This window comes from Natator depressus, chromosome 6, assembly GCF_965152275.1.
Source record: "Natator depressus isolate rNatDep1 chromosome 6, rNatDep2.hap1, whole genome shotgun sequence".
Lineage (NCBI taxonomy): Eukaryota > Metazoa > Chordata > Testudines > Cheloniidae > Natator > Natator depressus.
This window is the reverse complement of record NC_134239.1, coordinates 37,979,714-37,995,130: the sequence shown is the minus strand read 5'-3', so window position 1 is coordinate 37,995,130 and position 15,417 is coordinate 37,979,714. Positions and strand designations below refer to the sequence as shown.

General features: G+C 39.5%; 1 protein-coding gene across 6 annotated transcripts in view; it reads right to left on the bottom strand.

Moving 5' to 3' along the window:
• Positions 1-15,417, bottom strand: part of BMAL1 (basic helix-loop-helix ARNT like 1) — an 82,249-nt gene that overhangs the window by 14,309 nt on the left and 52,523 nt on the right. For 5 of the 6 annotated variants that reach the window (XM_074955085.1, XM_074955080.1, XM_074955081.1 and 2 more), the window contains exons 11-16: positions 12,257-12,406; positions 8,934-9,180; positions 5,581-5,687; positions 5,033-5,183; positions 4,262-4,350; positions 1,723-1,831 (exon numbers count right to left, since the gene is read on the bottom strand). In XM_074955085.1, the coding sequence (XP_074811186.1) occupies positions 1,723-1,831; positions 4,262-4,350; positions 5,033-5,183; positions 5,581-5,687; positions 8,934-9,180; positions 12,257-12,406 (853 nt within the window). The remainder of the gene's footprint in view (positions 1-1,722; positions 1,832-4,261; positions 4,351-5,032; positions 5,184-5,580; positions 5,688-8,933; positions 9,181-12,256; positions 12,407-15,417) is intronic. The other variant, XM_074955086.1, reaches the window with a different exon arrangement.

Sequence of the window (15,417 nt, the reverse complement as noted above, 5' to 3'; positions counted from 1 at the left end):
TCGATTGCCACAAGACATCTGGTAGTAAACTGCATCCAGCCCACTGTGATTTGTGACTAACAATTCACTAGCCACTAACAGGCCACTAACAATTCACTAACAGGCCACTAACAATTCACTAACAAGCCATTTTATCCCAGTATGAAATATGGCATAGCTTGTGTGGCACCTGTGGCCACCTACTGGAAAAATTTAGGACTGACATTCAAGCGTAGTGAGAATTTTCAATGAACTAAGACACATAGCAGGAATTTATTCTCCATTGTTCCAAAAATGTTTATCCATTTTGCTACCTACTTGTATTGCCTGTATGAACAGAACTGACAAGGGCAGATACTATTATTTTAGAGCAAGAGGTGAAGGATGGTCCAGTTGTTAGGATACTAGCCTCCTAGGAGATCTGGGTTCAACTTCCTCTGCCATAGACTGCTTGTGTGACCTTAGTCAAATCACTTAGAGCTAGATTCACAAGGGGTTTTGATGTCTAATTAGGTACTTAATTTCAACATTTAGACACCACTAATGTTCACAAAATTGAACTCCCTTTGGGGGTGGGGCTTAGGCCATCCCCCACTCCTCAGCATTTCCTACTGGCTAGCTTAAGTGGCTCCCCACTGAGCATGCTGGCTTCTATGAATCCCACTTTTAGGCACCTAGCTCTCTCCGTGCATTGTATTACTCCTGGGGGAATTCTGCACCAAAAAAATTAAGTTCTGCACACAATATTTTAAAATTCTGCATATTTTATTTGACAAAATAACACAGCATAATCACGCCAGTTTCAATTATTTTGGTAATTTATTTCAAACTACCTTTCAGCAAGTATGTCTGTAACAATACAGACAACAAACGTTTTCCCCCAGGAGTAGAGAGTTAAAGAAACTCCTATGACAACCCAGTTCCTGTTTCTTTGTTATGCTTTTGTTGGGTGTCTCAGTCTGGATGTGTCACGCGTGCCAGCTGGGCACATCTTGGGGGAAAACTCTGCCCCTCTGATCTCAGACACCCACATCCCCTTCTCCCCAGGGCCCAGCCATGGGGCACCCCCTGGCCCAGACCCACACCGCTTAGTCCCCCGGAGCCCAGCTGCAGGGTGCCCCCCAGCCCAGACAACCCTCCAGCTCTCCCTCCCCCAAGCAGTGTCCTGTATTTGAGTCCTCAATGTAACTTACATCAATTGATAAATCACCTCTGCATTTGGTCCTAGTACTCCTTGTTCTGCTGCAGGTTATCTATTAATCTTTACTTCTTGGTACCTATTCAACATTCTTTGGCATTCAGGGGCGATACAGTTTATGCTTGTGAAACTTAACTTTTTTCCCAGACTATTTTCTTCATTGACCTCTCTCCAGAGCTAACCTCTTTCACTGTTAGCTGCTCTCTTTCTGCCCCTTCCAAAGTTATTAAAGTGATTACAGTGACTAGTAATCAGATTATTACAGTAATCATGCACACAGATTACTCTAAAAGACTAACCGTAAGAAGAAACAAACTGAAAAATTAGAACAAATTATATTTCTCTGTGATGCTGTAATTTCTGTCTTGACCATGTCCGACTATCCTTAGTACAGATAAAGTTTCACTGTAATGGAAAATACCCACTACACTGCAACTGCATAGTAATACTTGGTGCTTATAGAAATAAAAAAGGTAGGGTATTTCTTACTTTCCCCTTTAAAAAAAATTATCTATTAAGTTGAGCAGAATACCAGTTTCTCTCACCTATGAATCTCCATGATTTCCTCAGCAATCATTCTACCTATTTTACCTGCCCCAGCTCTTGTTCCACCTGGAATACCAGGAACTGTAGGATGGGTCCTTTTTGGGCCACCTAAAATATGGAACAATATTTGTAAGATCACACACATAATAAGAGAAAGAGATTATGCAAGGTTTTTAAAGGGGAGGGGAGGGGAGGAGAAGAGACCCCGGGACTGCTCTAACTTATGCTGGGGGTTGGGCCCAGAATATGATGGGTGTAAATTCTGGGCCAGTCTAAGCTGTGCCTTTTAGGAGATGCAGCTCAGACTCAGGACTTATATATCTAATGACACATCTATAATAACCAATAGCTTGCTGAATGAGTGAGCTGGCCCAGGCCAGCTGGGTGCACCTTGCCCAAACTGTTAGTGCTGAATACTTAATTTATTAATATTAGCTGCTCATCTGCTGTCTATACACATTTCAATCAGGGGGAGGGAGGATTCGTTTCCTGACACACACTAAAAGCACAGTACTATCATGTCAGCATGTTAGCAGAACACCACCGCCAACAGGGAATAATTCACAGTTACCTGCAAAACACTTAAATCAAGTCCATTTGGCTAACTGCAAATGTCTGACAAGGGAGTAAAAAGCAACAGGGTCTCTGAACATTATGTTCTTGCAGTTTAAAATTGCTGTTTGTTATTCTAATACAGACTTGGCACTTGAATAGCGCTTACGGGGAAGCCAAGAGGAGTTTGCTCTATTCTAGGGCACAATGAAGGAAGTAGAGAAAGGACTGACATAAAATGAACTAAAATAATAAGGAAGTGATAGAGTATTGATTGTGTGCAATTGTTAATGGTCTTCTGTGTTAACAATTCATACTCAGACCTAGCAACCTTCCCAGGAACCCTTTGGGTTGAAGTCAATGGGAATTGGGGAAGCTCAGCACCTTGAAGAATCAGGTCCTTAAAGTCAGCCTTACAAATCACATCTCCCAGAGGGCTGGGGGGGACAGAGCGGGCCAAGAACTGTGGGGCCCCTATCCTCCCTGTGCAGATGGGGGGGCTTTGCCCTGCCTGAAACCAGGGGACCCCTCTTAGTCCTGCCTCTCCCTAAGCTCCAGAGCTATCGCCAGTGGGAGTGGTATCCCCAGCCCCACTTCTACCTTTGCGCTCTTGGCATGGTGAGATGCCTCAGGCCCTGCATGATGCCAGTGGTGGCAATGATGGGATCTGGGCCAAGCCAGGGTGGGCAAATCATTCTCCACACTACTCATGGCAGGCATAAATTCTGAGTGGCACTGAGACCCCAATGCCACTCACCCAAATTTGGCCTGGCTGTCCTTCCATCATGATGGAGGGGTGGGTGGGCTAAACTTGAGTGGTGCTGCAAGCTTGTGCGCCAGGTCACAGCACGAACCAATGCTGGCCCAAACTTTAACCCATAAACCGATGCTGAAGCTGCCTCAACTTTTCTGTCTGAAGTACTTTGCTGCATATTTTCTAAAAGGATTTTTTTTCTAATTTAAGAAGAAAAATAAATTTGTATTACAGATTTTAAAATCATAAAGCTTCTTATATACCACCTTTCATCTTCAAAGATCCCAAACAGCACATACTAAATGCAGCCAAAACTACTGCAATGCAGCCACATCCTTGCCTACATCTCAGCTCCTGTTCCTTTCCACACCACCTCACAGGTCATACATTCTTGGCCAATCCTCTCTCCTTAGTGGCCAGTACCCCTATTCTTGACTCATTTTTCAGTACTTTGGGGCAGATTTCTGCTGCTCTATTTAGAACAAAACAGTTGTAAAGCCAGCTAAACTGGCTACTACAGGATTTCCCCAGAACAGAGGGATCCTCATGTGGCATACAGTCACAGTAGCAGCTCTTATGTCACCAAGCCTCCCAATCCTGCTGCTATGTAGGAGTGGCCAATGAAATGATCAGGCTATTTCCTGTGTATGGCTGATCCCTAGCTGCCCTAACGGCCCCTTGGGGCTGTTGGCAGGCAACAAGCATAAATTAGAGCAGCTTTCGTGTCTGGCACTGGAAAAGTGGTAGGACAGATCTAGAACTGGGGGGATCTTAAAGATAGGATTAGGGATTCTAAGGATTAAGCTGAGTTGCACTAAGTGCTCCTTGGCCATAGCCCCAGCTCAGGATCAGACCAGGTGTCTTTTCCAAAAATAAAAAAAAATGACCTATACCTGGAGCTGTCCTCACGTGGCAAACACCTTTCCTCTCCTCCAAATCTCTCCTTACAGCCTTCCACCACTGATCCCTATGAGAGTGTGCTCTCACTCTGCCTCCTCAGACACTATTCATATTGTTTCTATCTAAATTAGATTTAACCTCACTGGGGAAGAGACCTTGTTGGAACTTACATATGTTAAGTACAGTGTACACCTATCATCTTCCAAGCAATTAATAATCTCGGGAGGATGACAGAAACAAACTGGAGCACACAGGGTTAATTCAGTAGCCAAGGAAAGTCTGTTAATGATTGCTGTCTAGCAAGTGCAAGTTTCTCACTATACTGTAGTTACCTTCTCCAGCCTGAAGTACGCTGTCCATGCTGTGGGGAGAAGCTGCAAGCTGCGGAAAGGCTGCATCTCCACCACCAAGTACGCTGGTGCTGAGGAAATCAACAGGAAGAAAGAGTGATAAAATAGCTGCTAGTGCTAAATATACATAGCATGTTATAAGGGGGAAGTTTCAATGTTTGTGACTTATAAGACAAATTTAGTCATCACCATGGAGGTAACCATAGTGAATGACACATACTGTAGGGCTATATAAATCAATAAGAGTTCTGCAGGACACATTAAGTAGCAACAGCTGCATAATATACTAAAAACAATCCTAAAAGAAAAACAAAAACCCTTATGGCTCATCAAGCATGCATTATTCAGCCCAAACTGCTTTTCTCCTAACAGGAGGGAGCAGCTGATCCAGGATCTGATCAGTCAATTCGTTGTGCAGAGGCACACTGCTGCCTCGTCACAGAACTCCAAAGCAGAAAATGGAAGCTCCACGTGGGTAAAGCAATGCACCCGTGTACAATCAATGAGAAGATTAGGGACCCAGTGTCTTACTCTGTATATTTATTTATTTAGTTTATACAAACTGTAATAAAAGATCAGCTAATTTCCAGATTTCATTCCTTTTGTTGTAAGGCTAGCCATTATTAAGCTCAGATGCTTATACGATGTGTACACATTTTTAGAGTAATTTTTAGAGTAATTCCCATGATCTTACACTTGAAGCAGGGTTACATTCCTGATGTTCAAGGCTAGCTGCTAGAAGAAAATACTTACGAAACAACTGTATTTGTCGAGACGATGTATTCTACTTCTTTGGTCCAAGGGTTCATGAAACTGAACCAGCGACTCCTCAAGGTAATAAAAGAGCCATCTTTTATTTTAAACTTGTAACAATTAGTTGTAATTTTTTCTCTTGTCTGTAAAACTAAAAATAGGGAGACATAAGGAACAACCCTAGTTTTTCAGACCTGCATACTGAATACATGAAGAGTAGAGATTTGATGTAGATCCTCCCAGTTTCACTGGCTTTTTTTTTTTTTTTGGTGCAGAGAACAGCACTATTTCTAAATCTCTGTACCTGAAGTGTAAATTAGAAGACTCCATACTAATTTAACTTTAGCTTAGGATATATACACTGTTCAGTGCATATCAAGGTCCTTTTCATGCAAGAAAAATCTAACGTTTGCCAACCTGAAAAAATCTTATCCCTTTAAGTTGTTATTTTTGTGTGAAATATCAGGAAGACTAATATACATTTTGACTGTTTTTACTTGTTGAAACCAAAACCCTTATTCTTAACACTGAATTATAAATCATCTTACCTTGTCTGTGACATTCTGCAAGATGTCCTATATCATCTTGATGAAAATATTCATAACATGAAGTGCCTAGAAGTTCCTGTGGTAAGTATGCCAGAATGGCTGTTGCCCTAAAAAAAAAAAAAAAAAAAAAAAAAACCCCAAACAACAATTTTTTACAATAAAGTGGTACATCTGTATTATTAAAATGTATCCATGCCCCCTACTCAGTTATAAAACAATACTGTAGAATATATTATTTTCACTTAGCGGAGAAACTGAAAGTTTCCATAATTTGTATCTTAATTTTGAAAAAAGCTAAAAAAAACAACACACACACAATACCAATAACTTTCTCTGAAATAGTTTATTCTGACGGGTCATCTACAGATACAGAAGCACTTCCAATTACCAAGCCTTGAATGTAAACCGTAATTTGGAGTGTTTAGAATTGGCTAAAGCCTTCTGGTAGCAGGCCACCACGTACTGAGGAAGCCTGAAGACACAAAATGCAATTTAAACAAAAGATACAAGCTGGGTGAGGTAATATTTTCTATTGGACCAACTTCTGTAGATGAGGGAGACAAGCTTTCAAGCTACACAGCGCACTTCTTCAAGTCCAGACTTGAAGAACTGCTCTCTGTAGCTTGGAAGCTTGCCTCTTTCACCAACCAAAGTTGGTCCAATAAAAAACATTACCTCACCACTTGGTTCCTCTCATTTCCTGGGACCAGCTCAGCTACAACAACACTGAAAACACTATTTTAACAAGAGCATTCACGTTTTTAAAGTTTAAAATCTGTTTTCTTCCTTTGTGTACCCAGGATTCTGCTGTGTCATAAAGCCTGCTTCTGTCAATGTCAGTACTTTAGATAGGAGTGTTTCCCATGCATTGCTGAAAGGCCTAAAAGAGCAGCAAAAGACGACTGAGAATGAAAAAACAGAAAAAGTAAAGAGGATACATTTTATGATGTATGATGGATACATTTTACTGATTTAGCACTGAGAAACCTGACTTTACATCTTTACTACCACTATAATCAGACAGCAATATAAAAATGTGTGACATTATACAAGGCTTTCGTTTCACTAGAACTTTTTCTTCAAAGCCAACCCATTTTTACTTCCTCAACAGAAAACTTCAGAATTAACATAGCAGGATCCTGGAGTGCTTGGAGAAAGGTTTAGGGATATCTGGGTTTGACATTCCAATAACAAGGATCTATATATATCCTAAGCTTGGAGTCAATGCATGTACGAAAACCCTTATGCATGATGGAAGTATTTTTTTAAACTGCTCTATGCCTGTGCAGAGTAATAGACACCTGAATGTCACAAGACTACAGATTAAGGACTGAATCTTGAAATGTGCTGAGCACTCTTGTTCTGATTCAACTTGTGCTTAACTTCTTTTCTGGATCAGGACCAGAGTGTGCAGCAACTTCCAAGATGGTCCTCTAATGTATTGCTTTAGAAACTGTACATTATAAACACTTCTTACAACACAGGGAACTGAATTCATAATACCATACTACTTGCATTCCTATTACTGGGCATTAGCATGCAAATTACTTGTGCACAAAAAGTTTTACATTGTTAGGTCACTGGATGCCATCTGCTTTAGCAGCTGTACTGTAGATAACTCTGGAAAACCAGAAGCTGTGCCAACTATTTTCAGTTGAGCTACAGGCATAATAATAAAGCAACTCACTTATGAGAAAGAAAAAAAAAAATCAAGAAAAAGAACAGAAAGTGCATCACTGATCTTTATAATAGATCTGCATGAGTTTCTATATGCTAGTGAATCCCTTCCATCTTTTCCATCTTTGAATACTGGAAAAGCAAGTTCCTCTCCAGGGGACTGACCATTAAATAAGGAATAGGATAGAAAACTAAAATGATATGGGATATGCAGGGGTGTCTCTCTTCCTCAGATTCTGAACTGGTTGCCACAGGGTAGGAAGAGGAAAATAAGACACGGAGAGGAATCAAAAACAGTGCAACTAAATGGGACCAAATTAAACATTTACATGGTGTAGTTAAATTGTGTGGTATTTAGGAGATACTGAAGGTACTTACATACCATAACATATATTTGACTCTAAGGGCAAAATTTTGAAGTGCTCCCAAAACAATGTTGTAGTCCAAAAGATAAGCAAATAAAAGCAAACACTCTAGGATAGCGATTCTTAATCTTTTCCATGCATGACTTCATGTTAGAAAAAAATTTCAAGGACCCCTCCCCCAGCTCTAAAGAAAAAGAAAGTACTTTTCCTGGATTTATCTGTCACCCCTAGATTGACAATCCATGCTCTAGGACAGTGGTTTTCAAACTTTTTGAGCTGAGCTCCTGCTTTGAGTTACAATTTTTGGTTGTGCCCCCCCAACCCAGACAAAAATAGAAACATCTGCCTCTCTCCACTTGGGTTTTCAGGGTGGGAAAGGCATGTGCGATGGCCTTTGGGGGTGGAGCCAGTGCTGGGAATGGAGTGGAAATCAGCGCCACAGCAGTGGATGTTGACACTGACCCACAGGCTTGGTGGACCACTGAGGTGAGTCAGGGTATGGAAGTGGCACTCCCTCCCCCCGCCTCGCATGGCTGGCATCTCAGCTTCGCCCGCCCCTGAACATTTCTCCACGCTGCCCTAGGGCGGCGCGCCCCACAGTTTGAGAACCTCTGCTCTAGGACAAGTTGTGAACAAAAGCTAAACACAGGAACATGACTGAAACCAAAACCTAAGAAGGAATAAAACCAAACCATACTGCTGATATCAGCAGTTTATGTGACTTTTGCTGAAGTACTGCAGATAGTTTCTGTTTCAAAGATTCTGATACTTTCAGATTATTAATCTTTTAAACTCTATACCAGAGTCATTTATGAGAGATTCCCTATCAGGGCACGAATTCAGCTGAGCAGTTTAAAGCACATCCTTAACTTTAAGCATATGCTTTAACTTATAAACTATTATAGTATATCTCCTTAGATCATTCCATATAGAAATTTCTATCAAGCATCTGCAAAACAGAATTCATCTTTGAATTCATTCATCTTTGTGGCAACCAAGGTTCCCAGCCCTTGTATTATTTTGTTTTTAAAATGTACAACATAATTTTGCTTTGGTTAGACTTTTAATGAGTCAGTAATGTATAATATGAGGGCATAAATAATTTATAATGCAATCCCATTGGAACTATCTTTACATGAAAGTAGTTTCTGATTAATACTATTTATAAAGTACAACAGAAGAGTTATGATTTACAATTTTATTTTCATACTGGTACAATGGCTTTCTTGAACAGATAGTTTATCAAGCTATGTAGCAAGTAGCATGATACAACTACTCCAGTTACCAAGAAAATGATAAACTTATTCTTACCTCTGATCTACAAAAACAAACTTCCCATCTATTGCATGTCGAGAGACATATTCTGTAGGTTTAACCCGGATCTCGCCATTGACTGGTTGAGGAACTACATGAGGATGTAACCGTCCAATTGCAACAAGACAGCTTAAGTTACAGCCTTCATTATCTGGCTCATTATCTTCATCTAGTCCCATTTTTGTTGGTGGCCAGCTTTTTAAATATCCTGTGCTATGAATCGTGCAAAAGCTTTTGCGGTCTGCTACAAAAGAAAAGGTTATCATCAGCATTGCCTTCAGATAAATTTGGCCCTCAATCAGGTCTGCTAACTTGCAGTGCTTCTCCTTCTACCTTGGAAAACTAAGTTGGAAAACTAAGTTGCTGTATACTCATATACTAATGCAGAAGAGGTATATATCAATCCACACAAGTCAAATGTGAAATTTACCATTGTGATACCACTGCTAATATCGAAACCCAGTCCGATAGTTCAACAATTGTAGTCAATATCATTTTTGCATTTTCCTGCAAATGACATAAAGTTGTAATTTTAAGAAGTCACACTGTGAGCTTTTTCATTAATAATTCTTAATATAGGACAAAACAAATCAGTGTGCAGAGGCATAAACTATGGAGGAAAATATAATCTGAAAGTAAAATATTTCAGTTTTAAGTTTCCAGAGATTACAAAATAACAGAAAAGTGGTTTCAATTAAAAGGGAATACCATGGCAATGTCCTTCAGAATATATACTGGTCTTCTGTACACATGTTTTTAATTGAAAACAGTGTCTGTTACCTTTTGTTAGAGAACAATTTAATATTGTCACAATCTTTACAAATATATTAATTAGGGCTGGCAAGAGATTAAAAAAATTAATCGTGATTAATTGCACTGTTAAACTATAATAGAATACCATTTAAATATTTTTGGATGTTTTCTACATTTTCAAATATATTGATTTCAATTACAACACAGAATATAAAGTGTACAGTGCTCACTTTATATTTATTTTTGATTACAAGTATTTGCACTGTAAAAAAACAAAAGAAAATATTATTTTTCAATTCACCTAATACAAGTACTATAGTGCAATCTCTTTATCATGAAAGTTGAACTTACAAATGTAGAATTATGTAAAAAAAAACCCTGCATTCAAAAATAAAACAATGTAAAATTTTAGAGCCTGCAAATCCACTCAGTCCTACTTCTTGTTCAGCCAATCGCTCAGACAAACAAGTTTGGTTTACATGCTGCCCGCTTCTTGTTTACAATGTCACCTGAAAGTGAGAACAGGTGTTCTCATGGCACTGTTGTAGCCGGCGTCGCAAGATATTTACGTGCCAGATGCGTTAAAGATTCGTACGTCTCTTCATGCTTCATCCACCATTCCAGGGGACGTGTGTCCATGCTGATGACAGGTTCTGCTCGAGAAGAATCCCAAAGCAATGCGGACTGATGCATGTTCATTTTCATTATCTGAGTCAGTTGCCACCAGTAGAAAGTTGATTTTCTTTTTGGTGGTTCAGGTTCTGTAGTTTCTACATCGGAGTGTCGCTCTTTGAAGACTTCCGAAAGCGTGCTTCACACCTCGTCCCTTTCAGATTTTGGAAGGCACTTCAGATTCTTAAACCTTGGATTGAGTGCTGTAGCTATCTCTAGAAATCTCACTTTGGTATCTTCTTTGCGTTTTGTCAAATCTGCCACGGAAGTGTTCTTAAAATGAACAACATGTGCTGGGTCATCATCCGAGACTGTTATAACATTAAACATTATATGGCATAATGCGGGTAAAACAGAGCAGGAGACTCCCCCAAGGAGTTCAGTCACAAATTTAATTAACGCAATATTTTTTTAACGAGCGTCATCAGCATGGAAGCATGTCCTCTGGAATGGTGGCTGAAGCATGAAGGGGCTTATGAATGTTTAGAATATCTGGCATGTAAATACTTGCAATGTCAGCTACAAAAGTGCCATGCAAATGCCTCTCTCAGTTTCTGGTGACATTGTAAATAAGAAGCGGGCAGCAATATCGCCTGCAAATGTAAACAAACTTGTTTGTCTGAGTGATTGGCTGAACAAGAAGTAGGACTGAGTGGACTTGTAGGCTCTAAAGTTTTACATTGTTTTGTTTTAGATTGCAGTTATGTAACAAAAAAAAATCTACATTTGTAAGTTGCACTTTCATGACAAAGAGATTGCACTACAGTACTGGTATGAGGTGAACTGAAAAATATGATTTCTTTTGTTTATGATTTTTACAGTGCAAATATTTGCAATAAAAAATAATATACACTTTGATTTCAATTGCAACACAGAATACAATATATATGAAAATGTAGAAAAACATCCAAAATATTTAATAAATTTCAATTGGTATTCTACTGTTTAACAATGCGACTCTTTTTGTGAGTTATTCACGTGAGTTAATTGCGATTAATTGACAGCCCTAATATTAATTGAAGACAGGTATCCTGAATATTTTCATATGATGCATTTGGCTGGAGATCACATTTACACTGAGGCAAAATGATCAGTACATGAGACAGAGTAACAGAATATATGGGTTCTACTTCTGATTTTGCCATTGGCCCATTCCGTGACCTTATCCAAGGACAGTACGTGTGAAGTCCTGAGTATGCCTACTGGTTTGGGCCCTACTGGGGTGCTGGCCAGGGCAACACTTAGTTTGAAAATGCCCCCAAGGCTTAAGCATAAGTGAAAGCTCTAACCAGCCTGTTAGCAGTTGGGCAGCATCAAGACTTAGGCAGCTTTGAACATGCCTATCAAAGGAAACTTGGGTGCCATGGGGACTTTAGGTGCCTATAGTGTTAGGCAGCTGCTGAACAGTGGTTTTGAGAATGTGAGTGGTGCCTAAAAGTTGGATTTAGGCACTCAAAGAGGCAATTAGGCACGTAAGTACCTTTGTGAATCTAGTCCCTTAAGAACCATTAACTTTGAAGCGTAGGGTTTACTGTCAAATTCACACCCCCAAATAATTGCACACATTACCATCAATTTCAACTAAAGCCATGCATGCTTCAGAGAGCAGAATTTTGCCTTATCCACTAACAAAATTTCTTTTTCAGCAAATGTAACTTTAGGACATCTACTTTTAGGGAGCTATAAAGAAAACAAGAGAGTAACAAACAAACCTCTACACAATTGCAACAGTGATGAATACACTAAACACAGAGCAGCTCTATTCAGAAATTCTTTATAATTAACTGAAGGTTGTTTAGTTTTTAATCTGATAGTTACTCTTGTTTCATATAGCAACAATACAGAGAAATGAACTGTAAACCACCATTATATTTGATAAAATGTACAAACATTACCTTTCTTCTTTGAGCAGGTGGAAGGAAAATCCTTGTCTTCTACTTTCACTGAAGGTCTGTTGCATTTCATCCTACAAAAAAAGGAACGTCTTGCTCCAGAACAAAGTCGTGATGGCCCAGGTGTTATATCTGTTTTAACTGGAAGTCCAGCTGCATGAAACAAAAAATTAAACTCAGTAAACATTGTCTTTACTAAAATTTAAACTATATTCTCAACTCTACCGTTATTTTAGTAATGTCTTTGAGGGAAGAGTAATGTGCTCAGCAAACTTATATCAACTTCATGGCATCTCAAGCTGATTTTTAATGATCAGATTATATCCAATGCTAAATTGCTGGGATTCACATAGAGACGACCCAAATATTTCTTGCTCCTTCAGAAGTTAAAGAAGGGCTATTTTTTTTTGCTGTATGTTTCTTATTTGTTGAAAGATGTGTTAACCAGCAAAGAAGCCAGCAAAAAAATAACTAACCAACCAACCAACCAGGTTGGATAATTTATTTGTGTGCCCACTGTCAACAGTGGTCACACAGGGTACAGGAACACCAACCTAGGATTAACGGGTCCCAAATATGAAAGTCAGAGAATTGTTGTAAAAACCTACATTGTCTTTGCAATAGATTTTGTGATTCCTTTGAACTCTATAACTTTGCAGTTGGCCCAGATGCTACAAACTATTAATAGGGCCTTTGGTAAACTTACAAGATATGTATGGCATTTGGGATTCCTTATTTGAGAGTTTGGTGCAGACAGGCATAATTCTATTAATGTCACTGGAGTTGCGGCTGCTTACAACTAAGGCTGAATCTGGCCTTTAGAGTTCCCTGCACCCAGACTTCAAAATAATACATGGGCCAAGATCCTGATAATGTGAGATGTTAACAGCATACATGGTGTTCAAATGTTTTCCAGTGCATACTGTTAATCCCAGGTTACTGTTAGTGGCTACCCCAGGAATTTGGACACTTGACACTTCACAAAAAAAGCAAATTATGACCTCATACTTTGTCACAACTTGCATGTTTTTATATATAAATGGGGTATTAAAGTGGTATATGATGTACATAGTATCAGATACTTTTAAATGATTTCAAAATTATAGAATATTAAGTGGTCCGATAGAGAGATAGATATAGATATCTCTCAGAAGTAAAATACTCAAGATATAGGATACTTTCAATGGATCAGCATGTTCCTGCAACCATTTAAGCATGTGAGTATCTTTCTGCCTCACAAAAATAATTGGCCTTGATTCTGCAACCACAGAAGTTATATATACATGTGCGTGTGAGGAATAGACTTATTTGGTCAAATTTTCATAAGTGGCTTCTAAATTTACAGCTGCAATTTTGTGTGTGCAAAGCACCACAATGGAACATAAAAAGATAATTTGCACACAAAGGATCCTATTAATTCCCCATCCTCAGAAACTGTATTAATAAACTTGCATGTGTTGCAAAGAGACTAGAGCACCACTTTAAATAGGAAAATTTGCTTAATAAAACAACTTTCTTTAAAGTTAACCAGATCACAAAATTCTAAAACAAAATGGTCACCTGGTTATTAAACTACTTATCCCAAAAAGCCATAGACCTAGGGTCAAAGTTCACAATACTCTGCCAAGTGCAAGAAGCTACAGCTTCCTGCCATTCTTCCATTACAAGGATTTCCAATCTACAAAAGAGGACAGCCACGGTTAGTAGTAGCTTCCTAACTCACTGACCGTATTGCTGTATAAAGCAAACACAAAGTTCACTAGCTACCAACAAATTCAGGTACCTTTAACTGTATAAAAATCATATATTATCTGACTGTACTATCTAAGTTGGATAAATATTATTTATATTGTCAGTTTCTTACTCTTCCCAAGAAACAAGTCACTCCAAAGGTCACAAGTCATTTCAAAAAGATACAGGAACATTGAAACAGCCCTTACTCCCTGCCACAGAGTTGTTTCAGGATTACTCCAGAATACATTCCCCCTCAAAAAAGGGCTTCCAGGTCAACAAGGAAGAAACAAGTCATCCACACTGTTTAATTACATCACCCAGCCTCACACACAGGGTGCATCTTTAGTAGGACAAAGGGTGTGTTCTTACTTCCAGTTAACTAACCTGAGGTAAAATCCTAGCAAAGACAATGTAGTTTGTAGTTTTCACGTGAGCTTGGTAGGTTCAAGTGAACTCTAGTTTCTACCACAGTGTTCAACTCGATCTGCTAACTCACGTGATAACTACAGACTGCTTGGTCTTCTTAGGATTTTACCTCATGTTAGTTAACTGAAGCTTACCAACATGAGGTTAAGAACACATCGTTTTTCTTAGCAAAGACAAGGCCTTAATGGCAATGAACTCATTTCCTTGAATATGCATTTCTCCCCTTGTCTGGGCAGTTACTGGATGCTACATTTTAAACTGGCATTTAGACCACAAAATGGTCCCGCCCGCCCACCTGAAGGCACTCGCAGCAGTTATGCGCACTAGGCCCAAGTGTCCTTGGCCCCCCCGCCTGGAGGCACTCGCAGCAGTTATGCTGAGGATCTGCAACAATATGTTGCAGAGTCAGACTGCCTGAAACTAAACAAGGCCAAACAAGACAGATATGGAAGAACAATGCTGAATAAAGCAGCTTTATGTATGGTTTAACGTCTGGTACAGAGAACAAGGGAACTAGCTGGTAACTGGATTGGCTGGCTATTTGGATACTTAGGGCAGGTTGCTATTGGATAAGTATGCTGAAGAAAGGATGTATAAAAGCCTGTGTAACTTCCTGGGTGCAGGATTTGAGATTCTAATCTCCCTGTACCTTCTTTGAAGCTTCAAATAAACTTTTCTGCTTCTCCACCCCGCTGTGATTATTGGGTGACACATACCAGGCAGCGAACCCCCTGCTGTTGCTCGCCTCTGGCACTGGGTGCCGGCAACAGAATTGTAGGACTGGAAGAGACCTCGAGCGGTCATCTAGTCCAGTCCCCTGCACTCGTGGCAGGACTAAGTACTATCTAGACCATCCCTGACAGGTGTTTGTCTAATCTGCTCTTAGAAATCTCCAACGACGGAGGTTCCACAACCTCTCTAGGCAATTTATTCCAATGCTTAACCATCCTGACAGTTAGGAAGTTTTTCCTAATGTCCAATCTAAATCAGCCGTGTTGCAAGTT